This window comes from Pan paniscus, chromosome 4 (assembly GCF_029289425.2).
Source record: "Pan paniscus chromosome 4, NHGRI_mPanPan1-v2.0_pri, whole genome shotgun sequence".
Classification (NCBI taxonomy): domain Eukaryota; kingdom Metazoa; phylum Chordata; class Mammalia; order Primates; family Hominidae; genus Pan; species Pan paniscus.
This window is the reverse complement of record NC_073253.2, coordinates 145,102,505-145,120,687: the sequence shown is the minus strand read 5'-3', so window position 1 is coordinate 145,120,687 and position 18,183 is coordinate 145,102,505. Positions and strand designations below refer to the sequence as shown.

The window sequence follows — 18,183 nt, the reverse complement described above, 5'->3', positions numbered from 1 at the left end:
AATTTTTAAATTGTTTTGAAAAGACAGGGTCTCACTATGTTGCCCAGGCTGGTCTTGAACTCTTGGACTCAAGTGATCCTCCTGCCTTGGCCTCCTAAAGATCTGGAATTTTAGGTGTGAGTTACCACGCCTGGCCCCAAACATTTCTTGAAACCATTTCAGCAATTCTGTTTATTTATTTATTTTGAAATGGAATTTCACTCTGTCGCCCAGGCTGGAGTACAGCGATGTGATCTCGGCTCACTGCAACCTCCATCTCCCAGGTTCAAGTGATTCTTCTGCCTCAGCCGCCCCAGTAGCTGGGATTACAGGCACGCGTCACCACCCCTGGCTAATTTTTGTATTTTTTGTAAAGACGGGGTTTCATCATGTTGGCCAGGCTGGTCTCGAACTCCTGACCTCAGGTGATCTGCCCACCTCGGCCTCCCAAAGGGCTGGGATTACAGGCATCAGCCTCCGCACCCAGCCCATTTTAGCAATTTTAGAGCAGTCACCTTGTCACTATTTTGTCATCATTTCTGTCATTTTATCTCTTCCATGATGAGTCATGGAGTGCAGTAATCTAATAATGGAAGCTTTAAGGACTCAAGAAGGATGAGGAGGCCATCGGGACTCCTTATGAGTCCACACTTAACATTGGATTTACATCCTTTTAAATACCAATTTCATTTCTCCAATTCAGGTGCATAGCACTGTTTATTAAATAGGTTATCATAGGTAACTTGACTTGGATCAATGTTTGGAATTCATTTAAATTGTATATCTCACCAATTTCAGTACTGGCTGACTTAGCATAAAAATCTGCCAAATCATTTGTTTTAATTTTCAATTATTTTTTATTCTGCTTAATACTGAATTAGCAGTTTTATGAACCAGTTTCTTCACTGGAATTCTGGAAATTCTTCCCCAGTCCAATGGTATGATCTTATGAAGAAGAAACACTTTAGGCTTCTAGTTGCTCAGGAAAGTAGCAGAGTGAAAAACCACCTGTGGATGACAAGACTTTACATGGTCATGGTTAAAGATCTCATGAGAGTTCATTACAATAATGACACAATTGACAAGGAAATTTGGTTATTTCCGTTGCAAACATTTTAAGACAATAACTAAAATTGTGACTGATAGTGTTATACCAGGAATACTAGATTTCTATGAATTTTATACAGTTTCTGAAACACATATTAATAACACATCCTTAGAATATAACTTGAAGATTTAGCATTAATTGTATTTGACAATGCTTCCCATATAATTTAATATATAAAATAAGCCTAATTAGTTTAATGTCTCTCTTTTTACAAGAAGAGATATCTTTTTGAGATGTTCTAAGGGTTCATCTGAAAAATTCCAAAGTTAATTTGCAGTCAAGAAAAATACTTAATTTAGAATATGATTTTGGGGCCAGACGCGGTGGCTCATGCCTGTAATCTCAGCACTTTGGGAGACTGAGGTAGGTGGATCATTTGAGGGCAGGAGTTCAAGACTAGCCTGCCCAACATGGTGAAACCCCATCTCTACCAAAAATATTTTAAAAATTAGCCTAGTGTGGTGGTGTGTGCCTGTAATCCCGGCTACTCAGGAGGGTGAGGCAGGAGAATCACTTGAATCTGGGAGGCAGAGGTTGCAGTGAGTTGAGATCATGCCACTGCACTCCAGCCTGGACAACAAAGCAAGACTCTGTCTCAAAAAAAAAAAAATTAATATGACTTTGGGAAGTTTCTAAATGCTTGAATTTTTTTTTGTTTGTTTTTTGAGACAGAGTCTTGTTCTGTCACCCAGGCTGGAGTGCAGTGGCATGATCTCAGCTCACTGCAACCTCTGCTTCCTGGGTTCAAGCGATTCTCCTGTCTCAGCCTCCCCAGTAACTGGGATTACAGGTGCGTGCCACCGGGCCAAGCTAACTTTTTGTACTTTTAGTAGAGACGATATTTCACCATGTTGCCGAGGCTGAACTCGAACTCCTGACCTCAAGTTATCCGCTTGCTTCAGCCTCCCAGAGTGCTGGGATTACAGGCATGAGCCACTGCACCCAGCCCAAAATAAGATAATTTAGCCTAGTGTGGTGGCATGCGCCAGTAGTCCCAGCTACTCAGGAGGCTGAGATGGGAGGATTGCTTGAGCCCAGGAGGTACAAACCGCAGTGAGTTTTGATTGCACCAGTGCACTCTAGCCTGGGTGACAGAGCGAGACTCTGTCTCAAAACAAAAATAAAATAAGATAAATAATAAATAAATAAATAAAAATACAGAAATTTAAATACTTATAGAAAGACCTTAGCTCTTTTAATAAAGAAAACTCAGTTTTCTTAAGTGATCAAAAACCTAATAAAGGCAACCTGGAGTATAGGAAATTAATTTGGTAAAGCACAGAATCTTTGTTTCCTAGGTCAATTACCTAAAAGATAAATTTCCTGTTAACAGCAGACCAATACTCAAAGAAAACTTGTTGTTTTAAAAGAGAGGTCCAAGTTCTAGTTTTGCATCAGTGTACTTTTGACATCAATGTTCAAGATAGCATTAATTTCAAAATTTTAGAAAAACTTACAAACAATTTTCTTCTGATCTTTTTTTTTTTTTTTTTTTTTTTGAGACGGAGTCTCGCTCTGTCGCCCAGGCTGGAGTGCAGTGGCACATCTCAGCTCATTGCAAGCTCTGCCTCCCAGGTTCACGCCATTCTCCTGCCTCAGCCTCCCGAGTAGCTGGGACTACAGGCGCCCGCCACCATGCCCGGCTAATTTTTTGTATTTTTAGTAGAGACGGGGTTTCACTGTGTTAGCCAGGATGGTCTCGATCTCCTGACCTCGTGATCCGCCCACCTCGGCCTCCCAAAGTGCTGGGATTACAGGGGTGAGCCACCGCACCCAGCCATTTTCTTCCAATCTTAGCCAGCTTAATCACACATACAATTACTTTCACAAGATTTATCTTCCACACGCCTTCTATAACTTTCCTATCCATTCAACTTTTGTCCTATACTTTTTCCTCTTCTCATTTTGGAGTAACCAGTTATCCTACATTAGGACAAAAGTTTCTCTTTTCACCTTTAACAAAATAAAACATCCTCATATCTTATAGCTTTTTCTTACCAAAAGCAGTTTTTGCCCTCTTATATAATTGCTTATAGAATTGTTTCCCTTATTATTTTATTAATAATATATTAATTATTAGTTATTAATATATTATAAATAACATATTAATTATGTGTTAAGAATTCTAAATAATAAATATATATTAATATATGTTAATATATCCTTACATTAATTAGAATTCTTAACCCTTAGTGATCTTAATTTCCAGTGAACACTAGGAAGCAAGCAAAAATTGTGAACTGTTTGTCACACCAGCAATCTGTAGATCAATCGTCTGTGAATAATAATTTCTAGAAGCATGTAGTTCCCCACAGTACAATCTGTCACTGTGGCACAGAAAATTTTTAGTAACAGTCCCAAATATTTTTAGTCTCTTGGTAATAAGAAATTGTAGAGGAGGCAACATTTAATCTCTATCCTCTTAGATCTTTTTTTACTTTTGAGATATGATCTTGCTCTGTCACATAGGCTGGAGTGCAGTGCTGAGAAGACACGGCTCACTGCAGCCTTGACCTCCTGGGCTCAAGCGATCCTCCCGTCTCAGCCTCCCAAATGTTAGGTTTTGAAGGGAAGGCGAGGGTTAAAGAAAGACACACACACACACACACACACACACACAGAGAAAGAGGGCGGCTCAACAGCAAATGCAGGCTTTATGCCCAGCGTAAAATCTACAGAAGTAGGAAACAGCCTAATGCCAGAGCCCACTGCTGCTTACAGGCTGGTGGTACTTATAGGTATGGGCGGGAGGGGTCTGGGCAGTATGGCTTGTTGCCTGGCAGGCTATTGATAAGATGTTCTCATGATGAGGCGGTTTTGCTCTTGTCTCGGTGGGATGCCATTGTGGTGTTTCTTGGACTTTTGCCCAGCAAGATATGATAGGAATGTTTCTTTAGTTGGGCCTTTGTCTGCCTTGTGGTCAGGTGGTTAGGAAGGATGTTTCTCCCGACCCAAACCCCCATGAAATGTTTCACTTTGACCAAGGTCTGCAAAATAATGGGGAGCTTACAAAATGGTACAGTTGGGACTAACACCAGGTAGCCGAGACCACAGATATGTGCCACCATGCCCACATAAATTTTTAGTTTTGTAGAGACAGGGTCTGGCTGTGTTGCCTAAGCTGATCTTGAATTCTTAGGCTCAAGTGGTCTTCCTACCTCGGCCTCCCAAAGTGCTGCCATGTGTGACCTGCCATGCCTGGCCCTATCTTATTTTTTGTTTCTTTCATCTTGACTATTCTATGCACCTCATATACAGTGAGGTGAAATCATACAGTATTCGTCCTTTCGTGTCTGGCATATTTCACTTAACATAATGTTTTTGAGGCTTATCCATGATACAATTTTGTGGCTGCATAGTGTTCTATTGTTGGACTTGGAAGTCTTTTCAATCTTTCACTGTTACAAACAGTGCCACAATATCCTTGGATGGACTTATCTTTGTGTATTTGTGTTCGTATTTTTCACTCAGAGGGTTCGGAGACTTTTATGTTTTATTTCAAGTTATTTCCCCATCCAGATCATGATGCAAATCCCTGCCCTTCCTCAACATCATCCCTTCCCCCTTGGCTGAAATGGTCAGGCCAGAGTAGGTGCTAGGGCCCGGAAGCAGGAATTCTGACCAGGCTACCTTAAAGGGTGACAAGAACACCACTTAGAGTGCTTGCTTTCATAAAGTCAGCATCAGCTCTCCAGAGCACTTTCCCACATTTTGTTTCAACACCCAGCATCAACAAGGAGTTAAGTGTCTGGCAAAATCCCAGGGAAGGATTCCTCCAGGCTGTGCTTAAACCAGTAGACCACGTTTGGAAGATTTGCTTTACCAGCCTGACCATGTTCAGAAACTCTCCAAATCCTAAAACCTGACATCTACAAGTTTCTCAAAATTCATCTGATCCAATATGCTTGACCCTCATTATGGAGATTGGGCTACGGAGGTTCAGAGGGAGATGAGACCAGCTAAGGTCAACTCAGAAATAGGGTGACCAGTTGTTCCCATTTACCTGGGACTTTCCCCATTCTAGCACTGAAAGTCCCATATCCAAAAAACCCCTCAGCCCTGGGCAGTCCTCTGGTCAGCCTCTGGAGCCAGGATACAGCCAAGATCAGACCCACGAGTTTTTTAGTTCTGGGCCCTCCTCCTTACACCTGCCTTTTCAGCCCTGCTTCCAGCCTCTACACAAAAGGAATGATTTGCACTCTGATTGCCCTTCCAGACGGGAAAGCTGAAGCGCTACTTCACAGACCTAGAGGCCTTGGCCATGGTCACTGCTGCTTTCTGCCATGACATTGACCACAGAGGCACCAATAACCTCTACCAGATGAAGTGAGTCAGCCTCCCTCCCCACCCCCAGCCCTCCGGATTCATTATCCAGCTCTGTGTGGCTCCCAGGCAGACTCACTGGCCAACAGGGAAGTCTTGTGGTCCACAGCTTCCCACCGCCTTCTGCCCTTGGGATCCGGGTCTCCTCCTGTAGCAGGCAGAATAATGACCGCCACAAAGATGTCCAGATCTCAAATCCCTGAGTTGGGGAATATGTTGCCTTACATTCAAAAGGGACTGTGCAGATGTGATTAAGTCGAGGATCTTGAGATACAGGGATTATTCATTCAAGTGGGCCCCATGTAGTCCCAATGGTCCTTATAAGAGGGAAGCAAGAGGTCAGAGATAAGAGAGGATGCTACCCTGCTGGCTTTGAAGATGGAGGCATGGCCTACAAGCAAGGAATGCAGGTGGCCTCTAGAAGCTCAAAAGAGCAAGGAAACGGATTCTCCTCTGGAGCCTCCAGAAGGAAAGCAGCCCTAAGGACCCATTTCAGACTCCATACAGAGCTGTAAAATAATAAATTTTATTGCTTTAAGCCATTAAGTTTGTGGCAGTTTGTTATAGCAGCCATAGAAAATGAATGCATTAAACTCCTGTACTTGTCTCCTTCCCTGTCCTACCTGCTGGCTGCACTAATTTGAGCCAAGATGTTAATAACCAGTAATGGTTCATTCACTCATCTCGTATTTACAGTGCTTCTAATATAGTGTGGTAGGCTCTATGGCAGGCAAAAAAGGTGCTCTGATGAGCAAAACAGCTCCTGTCCTTACAGAGCTTATATTTCAGACAGCCCATAAAGCATAGTCCTTGAACCATGATCTCAATGGACCCTCACAACCACCAGTGGGCTGGGCAGAGCAGGGCTAATGTTATCCCTACTTACAGATGAGAAAACTGAGTCTCTGCTCAGGGCCGATGGCCTGTAAGTCATTAACAAGCTCTGAATTCATGCTGCTGAGTCTTCTCAATACTTTCATGCTGCTCTGGGGCTAGAGATTGGGTTTACGTTTTACATTTTGAGAATCTAAATACTTAGCACAGTGTGTGGCACATAGCAAGTGCTCAACAAATAATTATTGAATGCAGAAATGAATAAACACACGGCTTGTGGAAATTCAGTTGTTTCCTTCAAGACTTGGATGTGAAGAATCAGGGCTAGATGATCTTGAAGTATGGCCCAATGCTAATGTCCCTAAAATCCCTTATGGCATTGTGTGTGTTTGTGGCTTTCTCTGGGGAAGGGGTCCATGCTATTTAGTAGATTCTCTAATGAGTTCATGATCCAAAAGTAACTCGGAATCACTTGTGGAGAAGGCTGAAGACTGAGTCAGGAGACTTGATGTTTAGTCCTAATTTTCTATTGTCCACTCCATATTGATTCTCTCTCTTTCTCATTCAGATCCCAGAACCCACTGGCCAAGCTCCATGGGTCCTCCATCTTGGAAAGACACCACTTGGAGTTTGGCAAAACACTGCTCAGAGACGAGGTAGGATGAGGGCCAAGGGTCTACAGGCCGCGGGGCCTGGATCAGAGGCTCTATTTCACAAGGAGCCTGAGTGTGCCCAGGGAGCATTCTTCCTATTGGCCTGGGCTGCCTCTGCCATCATCCGGGGTGGCCATTGGTAGATGGGTGACTTTACTGCCAGCATCAATTCTCTCCCATCTCGCTTCTCTTTTTTTCTTTAGAGCCTGAATATCTTTCAAAACCTCAATCGTCGACAGCATGAGCATGCCATCCACATGATGGACATTGCAATCATTGCCACAGACCTCGCCCTGTATTTCAAGTTGGTATATCTTCTCATTTTAATAGTAAAAGCAACAATGATTATATGTATGCATATATATATACACACACATATATATATACATATATACACATATATACACACATATATACACATATATACATATATACACATATACATATATACATATATATACACATATACATATATACATATATATACATATATACACATATACATATATATACATATATACATATATATACACATATATATATGTGTGTGTGTATATATATATATATTTTTTTTTTTGAGACAGGATCTCACTCTGTTGCCCAGGCTAGAGTGCAGTGGTACCATCACAGCTCACTGCTTCCTGGGCTCAAGGGATCCTCCCACCTCAGCCTCCTGAGTGGCTGGGACTACAGGAACACCACCACTCCTGGATAATTTTTTAATTTGCTGTAAAGATGGGTTCTCACTATGTTACCCAGGCTGATCTCAAACTCCTGGTCTCAAGCCATCCTTCTGCCTCAGCCTCCCAAAGTATTGGGATTACAGGCATGAGCCACTGCACCCAGCAACAATATAATAACAATAATAATAACAAACATCATAGTTCCAATTAATTTAGCATATACTATGTGTCAGGCACAACACGTGTGTTATGGACACATTGATTCTTGCTACAAGCCTGTGAGTTAGGTATTATTACCCCCGCTGTACAGATGGGAACACTGAGATTCAGGACAAGAGATTTGCTAAGAGTAGATAACAAATCAGTGGCAGAGACTTAGTTTAAACCTAGGTCTTCACTCCTGGGCCTTGGTTCTTTCAACCTTGTTTTGTGAATTTTGTTGATTTAATAAGCCTCCATCTGAATCAGCCAATGTTAGCAGCTCAGGTGTTGCCTTATTCTAAGACTTGCTCCCTTTACTAGAGTGATATGTTTTGTAGGAAGAGGACGATGTTCCAAAAGATCGTGGATCAGTCTAAGACATACGAGAGTGAACAGGAGTGGACACAGTACATGATGCTGGAGCAGACACGGAAGGAAATCGTTATGTGAGTTGGGATGGGGTTAAAACCTGATCCTCTTAGGCTTAGGATCATGAGGCGAGATGCACTGACAGCTCTTGTTGCCCTCAACAAGCCTTGGGACTATTTCATTTTGGAGGCCTTCAACGTATGAAAAAAATGAAGTTATGCCAAATTCCAATTGCACAAGCCACATGTTTAATCTTTATTTTAGCACTAAAAATGCAAGACAGTCTATTATTGTTTTATTTATCTGAATAAAAATATATGTTATTTGAAGTAGTTCAATCACAATATCTAAGATTTGGGTGGTAAACTGATATAACTTTTAAGTTTTTGATACAACGGAAAGCACTATAGCAATTAAGGGGTTTTTGTTTTGTTTTGTTTTTTGTTTTGAGACAGAGTCTCACTCTGTCGCCCAGGCTGGAGTGTAGTGGTGCGATCTCGGCTTACTGCAACTTCCGCCTCCCAGGTTCAAGCAATTCTCCTACCTCAGCCTCCCTAGTAGCTGGGATTACAGGCACCCACCACCACGCCCAGCTAATTTTTGTATTTTTAGTTGAGACCGGGTTTTGCCATGTTGCCTAGGCTGGTTTTAAACTCCTGACCTCAAGTGATACACCCACCTCTGTCTCTCAAAGTGCTGGGATTATAGGCGTGAGCCATCATGCCCGGCCCGAATTAAAGTTTGAGTGATAGTTAATGTGTTATTCAAAACATATAGGCTTAATTTTTAACGTATCCCTTTACATAGGACAATATCCCACAATATAGCTGTGCTAGTCACAAATTGGTTATGGTTGGTATGAAATTTACAGTGCATGGTCTGGCATGGTTGGTAATGGGACTCAAATTTAAGTTGTCTGGTGAATGTCTTTTTTCAGTTTTCTCAGTGTGCTTCCATGATTCACCTCAATTGACAATGGGGTGAGAAGTGTAAATTTGAGGCCTTTTATGAATATGTGGCCCAAGCCAAATGGTCCCCTGGCTCCTCTGTGATGGGTCCTGGGCATTGAAGGCAATGGTCAGGAAAAGTTGCAGGGGAGACAAGGCTGACTAGTTGCCTAGGAAGCATTGGGTTATTTGTTTATCCCCAGATGCTTCTGTGGAAATGAGGCTTGATTAAGTCACAAGCATTGCAAATGTCTGCAACAGAGAAGAGGAGACCACTGGGACAGGCTCCGGAAACAGGGGGGCGGCAGCAAGTTGCCACTCCTTCAGCCCTGCAGTTGTCCAACCAGGCCTCCCACAACGGTCCCCTGATTCTGGGAGCAGTGCAATCTGCTTTCACTGAACAAGGGGGCATGCTCAGCCCACGGTTACTCATAGACTGACCAGGAGCTGCCCCCCTGGACATTTTATTTATTTATTTATTTATTTATTTATTATTTATTTTTGAGACAGGGTCTTGCTCTATTGCCCAGGCTGGAGTGCAGTGGCGATCAGGGCTCACTGCAGCCTCAACCTTCCAGGCTCAAGCAATCCCCCCACCTCAGCCTCCTTAGTAGTTGGGACTACAGGCACACACAGTACACCTGGCTAATTTTTGTAATTTTGGTAGAAACAGGTTTTGCCATGTTGCCTAGGCTGGTTTTGAACTCCTGAGCTTAAGCCATCCACCCCCCTTGGCCTCCCAAAGTGTTGAGATTACAAGTGTGAGCCACCACGTCCAGCCACATTTATTTATTTATAATTTCAACTTTTATTATACATTAAAGAATGCATGGGCAGGTTTGTTACGTGGGTATATTGCATGACACTGAGGTTTGGGGTACAAACGATCCTCACGCAGGTAGTGAGCATAGCACTCAGTATGTGGTTTTTTAGCCCACACTCTCCTCCGTCTCCCCTTGTGTAGTCCCCAGTAGCTATTGTTGCCATCTTTGTGTCCATGTATATGTAATGTTTATCTCACACCTATAAGTGAGAATATGCAGTATTTGGTTTTCCATTCTTGTGTTAATTCGCTTAAGATAATGGCCTCCAACACCATCCCTGTTGCTGCAAAGGCTATGATTTTGTTCTTTTTTATGGCTGTGTAGTATTCCATGGCATGTATGGAACACATTTTCTTTATCTAATCCACTGTTGATGAGCACCTAGGTTGATTCCATGTTTTGCTATTGTGAACAGTGCTGTGATGAACATGTTAGGGCATGTGTCTTTTTGGTAGAACTCTTTGTTTTCTTTTGGATACACACCCAGTAATGAGATGTTGGGTCGAATGGTAATTCTACTTTAAGTTCTTTGAGGAAACTCCAAACTGCTTTCCACAGTGGCTGAACTAGTTTACATTCTCACCAGCAGTGCATAAGGATTCCTTTTTCTCCACAGCCTTACCAGCATCTGTTATGTTTTGATTTTTCTTTTCTTTTCTTTTTTCTGAGACGGTGTCTCACTCTGTCACCCAGGCTGGAGTACAGCAGCACGAGCTCGGCTCACTGCAACCTCCACCTCCTGGGTTCAAGCAATTCTCGTGCCTCAGCCTCCACAGTAGCTGGGATTACAGGCACCCGCCACCATTCCCAGCTAAATTTTTTTGTATTTTTTGGTAGAGACGGGGTTTCACCATGTTGGCTAGATTGGTCTCAAACTCCTGACCTCAAGTGATCTGCCTGTCTCGGCCTTCCAAAGTACCCAGACTTCTTTTGACTTTTTAATAATTTCCATTGTGACTGGTGCCAGACAGTATCTCATTTTGGTTATTTATTTATTGACTTTTGCTTGGGCTTTTCTTTTTTTGAGATGGAGTCTCGCTCTGTTGCCCAGGATGGAATGCAATCTCGGCTCACTGCAACTTCCATTTCCCGAGTTCAAGGGCTTCTCCTGCCTCAGCCTCCTGAGTAGCTGGGATTACAGGCATGCGACACCATGCCCGGCTAATTTTTTTTGTATTTTTAGTAGAGACGGGGTTTCATCATGTTGGTCAGGCTGGTCTCGAACTCCTGACCTCGTGATCCGCCCACCTTGGCCTCCTAAAAGTGCTGGGATTACAGGTGTGAGCCACCACCCCCAGCTGACTTCTGTTTTTTCCTAATGTTTTTCTTTTTTTGACTTCCATAGCTGGACATTTCAAAATGGCTCAGCAGAAGGACTAAATCATTGAAAGGAACACCCTGCTATTGGATAGGGGACTTGATTTAGAAAGTTGTCTATTCTCCCTAATTTTAATTTATTCATTTAAGGGTGATTCCAAAACAAACCAAGCAACCAACCAACAAACACACAAAAAAACCCTGCTTTATTCTGGGGGAATTAGGAAGCTGATTGAAAAATTATTATGAGAAATGAGTATGCAAGAATAACCAGAAAAAGAAAAAAGGTAAAAAAGAATAGCCAGAAAATTCTGAAATGGAAGAGTAATAATGGTGACCAGCAGAACTAAAGGCAGTTCTGTCCTAGACAGGAGAAGTCGTTCAGATCAATGGGATGAACTTAAGGACTATGTCTGTGCTCAAAGTGGGTTTTATACTAGTGGAGAAAGGTGTAAGTTCGTCTGTGGTGTTGGGACAATGGGATGGCCATGAAGTTAGATCTCTATCTCATTCCTTATACCAAAATAAACTCCAGATGTAATAAAAATTTTAAAATAACCAGGGAAAGAAAAGAGAGCACGAAAAAAGCATGGAAGAATTAAGAAAATGTGGCACATATACACCATGGAATACTATGCAGCCATAAAAAATGATGAGTTCATGTCCTTTGTAGGGACATGGATGAAATTGGAAATCATCATTCTCAGTAAACTATCGCAAGAACAAAAAACCAAACACCACATATTCTCACTCATAGGTGGGAATTGAACAATGAGATCACATGGACACAGGAAGGGGGAATATCACACTCTGGGGACTGTTGTGGGGTGGGGGGAGGGGGGAGGGTTAGCATTGGGAGATATACCTAATGCTAGATGACGAGTTAGTGGGTGCAGTGCACCAGCATGGCACATGTATACATATGTAACTAACCTGCACAAGGTGCACATGTACCCTAAAACTTAAAGTATAATAATAAAAAAAAAAAACCTAAAAAAAAAAAAATTTCAGAGCGAGCTTTTCAAAATGTGACATGAGGCTGGGCACAGTGGCTCATGCCTGTAATCCCAACACTTTGGGAGGCTGAGGCAGGCGGATCACCTGAGGTCTGAAGTTGGAGACCAGTCTGGCCAACATTGTGAAACGCCATCTCTACTAAAAATACAAAAATTATCTAGGCAAGGTAGCAGGTGCCTGTAATCCCAGCTACTTGGGAAGCTGAAGCAGGAGAGTGGCTTGAATGTGGGAGGTGGAGGTTGCTGTGAGCCGAGACTGCACCACTGCACTCCAGCCTGGGTGACAGAGCGAGACTCCATCTCAAGATAGATAGATAAATAAATAAATAAAACAAAATAAAATAAACATAAATAAAATATGACATGAAAATCGTAAGTCATAAAATTAGATGGAGAAATCTGACTATGAAAAATTAAGGATTTCTGTACAACACACAAAAACACATAGTCTAAATAGGAAAGTAAGTGATAAGCTGGAGGTAAATATTTGCACCACTTCTAAGAGAAAAAGAGCTAATTTCCTCAGTGAATAAAGTGTTAATATGATTCCAGGAAAAGACTAATCCAATAGAAAATGGGCAAAAGGCACAAACCGACAGTTCCCAGAAAAGTTACAGTGGGATATAAACCTATGAAAAGACGGTGATTATAAAACTACAATGAGGCATAATTGTTAACTCCTATTGTCAAAGATGAAAACATTTGCTTACATACTGTGTCGGGCAGAGTGAGGGAAAGGGCCACCTCGTTCCCCATGTGGGAGCGTAAACAGGCTCAGTCTTTGCAGAGGGCGATTTGGCAACACCTATCAAAGCTGTAAGTGCTCATGCCCTTTGACTCAGCAATCCCACTTCCAGGATTTCCCCTCCAGATATTCTCCCACATGTGCACAAAGTGTATGTACAGAACTGTTTGTTGCAGCATTGTCTGTAACACAAACAGGATTGAAAACAATCGAAATAGCTAGCAATGGGGAACCAGGTTAAATAAACGATAACACTTTCATACAATGGAATATCTTACAGATTTGCAAAGAAATGACATCAAATGAAAGGAATTATGTTGAATTTTAAAAGAAAAAAAAAAGCCAGGAGCAGGATCTCAATCATTGTCAAAGTCAAGGTGACCTTACGTAGGCATCTTCAGCTGACGGCACACATACCCCTCTGGGAACTCATGTCCTTCCAAGATGTATATCAGCATAGATAGCCTTAAGGGAATCAGCATTTTCTTTTGTAATATTAATCTTCCCGAGAAAGAAGCAGCCCAGTAGGCACAGCATTCTCTCATTCTTCCCCACCTTACAAAATAAAGGCAAACTCCATTCTTTCTTGAATCTTCCCGCATTGCATTGTCGTAGAGACAAAAACCTCCGGGCAGCCAAACGGAGGGACTATTTGAAATACAGTCATCCCTGGGTATACTCAGGGGATCGGCTCCAGGACCCCCTAGTATACCAAAATTGGTACAAACTCAAGTCCTACAGTAGCCCTGAAAACCCCTTGGATGTGAAGAGTCGGCCCCTCCACACATGGGTTTTGCATCCTGCAATCCATGTTCAGTTGAAAAAAATTCATGTGTAAGTGGACCTGCATAGTTCGAACCTGTGTTATTTGAGAGTCCACCATACTGGTGGTGTCACAGCCTCTTATAATTAAGGCATTATAAATCTAAGGGGCTGGGCCCGGTGGCCATACCTGTAATCCCAGCCCTTTGGGAGGCCGAGGCAGGTGGATCACTTGAGGTCAGGAGTTCGAGACCAGTCTGGCCGACATGGCGAGTCTCCATCTCTACTGAAAATACAAAAATTAGCCAGGCATTGTGGTGCATGCCTGTAATCCCAGCTACTCGGGAGGCTGAGGCAGGAGAATTGCTTGAACCTGGGAGGCAGAGGTTGCAGTGAGCTAAGATTGCACCACTGCACTCCAACCTGGGTGACAGAGCGAGACTCTTTTAAAATTTTTTGTAGAGACAAATAAAGGTCTTACTATGTTGCCCAGGCTGATCTTAAACTCCTGGGTTCAAGCCATTCTTGCACCTCGGCCTCCCAAAGTGCTGGGATTACAGGCATGAACCACTGGACCCAGACTATTTGGACCCAGACTATTTGTTCAAGAGTTTTTACAACTTTAATTGCCAGGCACTCCCCCTGAACCCCACCCCCATTCCCAGCCAGTGGGTGGGGTTTTATAGGGGGGCAGCAGGTGAAAGATTTTTCATTTAAATATCTTACTTCTTTCAGAAAATGTATCACTGTCCAGGGACCATGACACTAGGGCAAAGGCACATCAGTAATACGTACTGAAGATGGTAGCAACTGATTTAATCCACTTCACTGTCTTCTTTCTATCATCTGTCTTTACAATTTTTTTCTTTCTTTTTTATTTGGTCAATAGTCTCTCAACAGAATCATATTATCTATCTATCTATCATCTATCTATCTATCTATCTATCTATCTATCTATCTATCTATCATCTATCTATCTATCTATCTATCATCTATCATCTCTCATCATCATCTATCATCATCTATCTGTCTGTCTAGTCTACCTACATACCCTCCATGTACCTTTACCTTTCTTAGAATTAAAAAAAAAGATAAGTTGGATGTATTGTAACATGCTTATTTAAATTTAAAAATAGGAACTGGGCATGGTGGGGAGGCTGAGACGGGCAGATTGCCTGAGCTCAGAGGTTCAAGACCAGCCTGGGGAACATGGTGAAACCCCATCTCTATTAAAATACAAAAAACAATTAGCCGGGCATGGTGGCTTGCACCTGTAATCCCAGCTACTGTGGAGGCTGAGGCACAAGAACCGCTTGAACCGGGGAGGCGGAGTTTGCAGTGAGCCGGTATGGAACCACCACACTCCAGCCTGGGCGACAGAGTAAGACTCTGTCCTGGAAAATTTAAATTATCCAGGTATGGTGGTGCATGCTACTTGGGAGGCTGAAGTGGGAGGATTACTTGAGCCCGGAGTTTCAGGCTACAGCTAGCTATGATCATGCCACTGCACTGCCCTCCAGCCTGGGCAACAGAGAGACTCTGGTTAAAAAAAAAAAAAAAAAAAAAAAACCAGGAAAAATGGGCAAAAAATAGATGCTGAATCCGACTCCAGTCTAGTAACAAGAAATATTCATTCATAAACCAATACTTTTTTAAAAATCCACCCTATATTGTTAATAGATGAATTCAAAAAAGGGTGCTTTGAGTGTTTAATAATTATTTGTAAAAATAGGTAGTATATTTTGTTATTTAATTGTGTAATAATAACTTAATCCAAAAGAAAATTTTTCAACACTTGGAGGCTTATGGTCAAAGAAAAAATTTTAATTACATAATTTCAATAAATGGATATAATTGATTGCAGGTAATTATGAAAATCGATCAATGAAAGACTTTCAAGCATATATGTAGTGTACACACACACATATATATACAGAAACACATATGCACATACATGTACACGTATATACACACAATATTAGGATAAAATTCTGTGGGGAAGTCAAGTGGAAATAGAGGTTTACAGAGACAAGGAAAGATGTAAAACTCTAGACTCTTAAAGAAAAGCTTGCTCATGTGCTTTTATTATGGGTAAAGAATGATGTAACAAATTTATTTTAAAAAGTCAGTATGGCCAGGCACAGTGGCCACATGTGTAATCCTAGCACTTTGCAAAGCTGAGGCGAGAGGATGGCTTGAGCTCAGGGGTTTGAGGCCAGCCTGGGCAACATAGCGAGACCTTGTCTCTATAAAAAATAAAAATTTCCCTGGGTGTGGTGGCACGCACCTGTGGTCCCAACTACTCAGGAGGCTGAGGTGGAAGGATTGCTTGAGCCCGAGAGGTTGAGGCTGCAGCGAGCCCTGACGGTGCCACTGCATTCCAGCCTGGGTGACAGAGCAAGGCTCCTCCGACTCAAAAAAAAAAAAAAAAAAAAAGTCAGTATGTATAATGTGCTATAAATTAGATCCTTTGAAAATATTAAACTTGTAATAGTTTAAGATGTCAACTTAAAAATGTGCAAGAAGGTAGCACTTTTCAAAATTCTTTAGGTAGCGATTTAACGAAAAATATTGGGAGACCTGTAACGCAGCGTTTCTCAGTCTTAGCCCTGTTGACGTCTGGGGCTGGCAACCCTGCTGTGGAGCTGTTCTGTGCCTTGAGGGATGCACAGGATTAGACACCAGGAGCACCCCCACCCCTCCCCAGCTGTGACAATCAAAAATGTCTCCAGACATTGCCAAATATCCCCTGGGGCAAAAATTGGCCCAGCTGTTTGCTATAAAGCCATCTCGGGGCCCGTTGCTTAGGTGTATAATTGGAACTTCTTCACACCTGGGTAGCATGTAGCTGTTACACACTTGGGGCTTTGGTATCAGACAGCCTGGGTTCAAATCTCGGCTCTTTCATTTATTGGTGGTGTGACCTCAAGCAGGTGACTTACTCCCTCACCTCAGTTTCCTCATCTGCTCAGTGAGGATCATGGTAGTGCCTGCTTTGTGGACCGTCATGGGGGCTGAGCTGGAGTATGTGGAACGCAGTGCAGTAGGTAGTGGTGTTCGGTGCTTCCTGTGGTATAAGAAGACATATATGTTTGGTCTTCGTTCCTGGTTCCCGACAGAGATCCTAAAACCCTTGGAATTTCCTGAGTGATAGGAGCATCTTTTGTTCTGATGGGATGACTCTTGGCAGGACCCTAGCTTCAGGCTAGGGGCTGGTCACCAGAAAGACCAAGCCTTCATTTGAAGCTTGGAACTTTCAGCCCCTTGGAACTTTCAGCCCCATCCCCAACCTCTGGGGAGGGAAGAGGCTGGAGATTGAGTTAATTGCCAGTGGATAATGATTTAATCAATCATGCTTCTGTGATTAAAAACAAAAAAAGCTCCATACAAACCTCTAAACAGCAGGGTTTAGAGAGCTTCTGGTTTGGTGAATACTTCGAGGTGGTGGGAGGCTGGCATGCATTCCCCCTCCCATAACTTTGTCTATGCATCACATTCATTTGGCTGTTCCTGAGCTGTATCCTTTATAATAAACCAGAACATGTAAGTACAGTGTTTCCCTGAGATTTGTGAGCTCATCTAGCAAATTACTGAACCCGAACGCAGGGACACATTTCAACTTTGTTGCCAAGTCAGACAGAAGGGTAGGTAACTTGGGGACCCCATACGTGTGGCTGGCCTCTGAAGTGAGGCAGTCTTGCGGGACTGAACCCTTTAACCTGTAGGGTGTGATGCTAACTATAGGAATTTAGTATCAGAGTTGAAATGAATTGTAAGACACCCAGTTGGTGTCAGGATTTGTTGTTGTGAGGAAAAACCCAACACTCCCTTCCTGTGTTTTGATTATCTTGGAGTGCTTATGTCCACGGGCTTCCTGTGGTTGGAGGTCCACACCAATTGACTTTGACTTTTTTTTTCTTTTTTTCTTTATTTTTATTTTTTTAGAGACAGGGTCTTGCTCTGTTGCTCAGACTGAAGTGTGGTGGCATGATCATAGCTCACTGTAGCCTCAACCTCCCAGGCTCAAGTGATCCTCCTGCCTCAGCCTCCTAAGTAGCTAGGACTACTCCAGTAATTTTACTCTAGGGTCAAGATATTATAGAAACTCTAGAGTGAGGGTGTGACTTCCTATTCTTCATCAAACTCTTGACATTTCCGCTTAATTCCAGATTTTGCTTCTGACAGTCTGACCAAACCATGAGTTGGAAAGGCTCACAGATCCTCTAGCACTGCGGTGTTTGTGTATGGCTCATGAGCTAAGAATGGCTATTACATTTCTAAATGGTTGGGGGAAAAAATCAATAGAATAATATTTCATGGCCAGGCGTGGTGGCTCACACCTGTAATCTCAGCACTTTGGGAGGCCAAGGCGGGCAGATCACTTGAGGCCAGGAGTTTGAGACCAAGCTGGTCAACGTGATG

General features: G+C 42.6%; 2 protein-coding genes across 2 annotated transcripts in view; one reads left to right on the top strand and one right to left on the bottom strand.

Annotated features, from left to right (window-relative positions):
* PDE6A (phosphodiesterase 6A) overlaps positions 1 to 18,183 on the top strand; it is an 87,173-nt gene that overhangs the window by 53,052 nt on the left and 15,938 nt on the right. Inside the window, exons 14-17 of the mRNA XM_057302360.1 lie at positions 5,304 to 5,413; positions 6,813 to 6,900; positions 7,101 to 7,201; positions 8,120 to 8,227. Of these exons, the coding sequence (XP_057158343.1) occupies positions 5,304 to 5,413; positions 6,813 to 6,900; positions 7,101 to 7,201; positions 8,120 to 8,227 (407 nt within the window). The remainder of the gene's footprint in view (positions 1 to 5,303; positions 5,414 to 6,812; positions 6,901 to 7,100; positions 7,202 to 8,119; positions 8,228 to 18,183) is intronic.
* The window catches only part of PPARGC1B (PPARG coactivator 1 beta), a 164,428-nt gene continuing 147,119 nt past the window's right edge, over positions 875 to 18,183 (bottom strand). Inside the window, exons 13-14 of the mRNA XM_063604673.1 lie at positions 16,712 to 16,828; positions 875 to 987 (exon numbers count right to left, since the gene is read on the bottom strand). Of these exons, the coding sequence (XP_063460743.1) occupies positions 960 to 987; positions 16,712 to 16,828 (145 nt within the window). The 3' untranslated portion in view covers positions 875 to 959. The remainder of the gene's footprint in view (positions 988 to 16,711; positions 16,829 to 18,183) is intronic.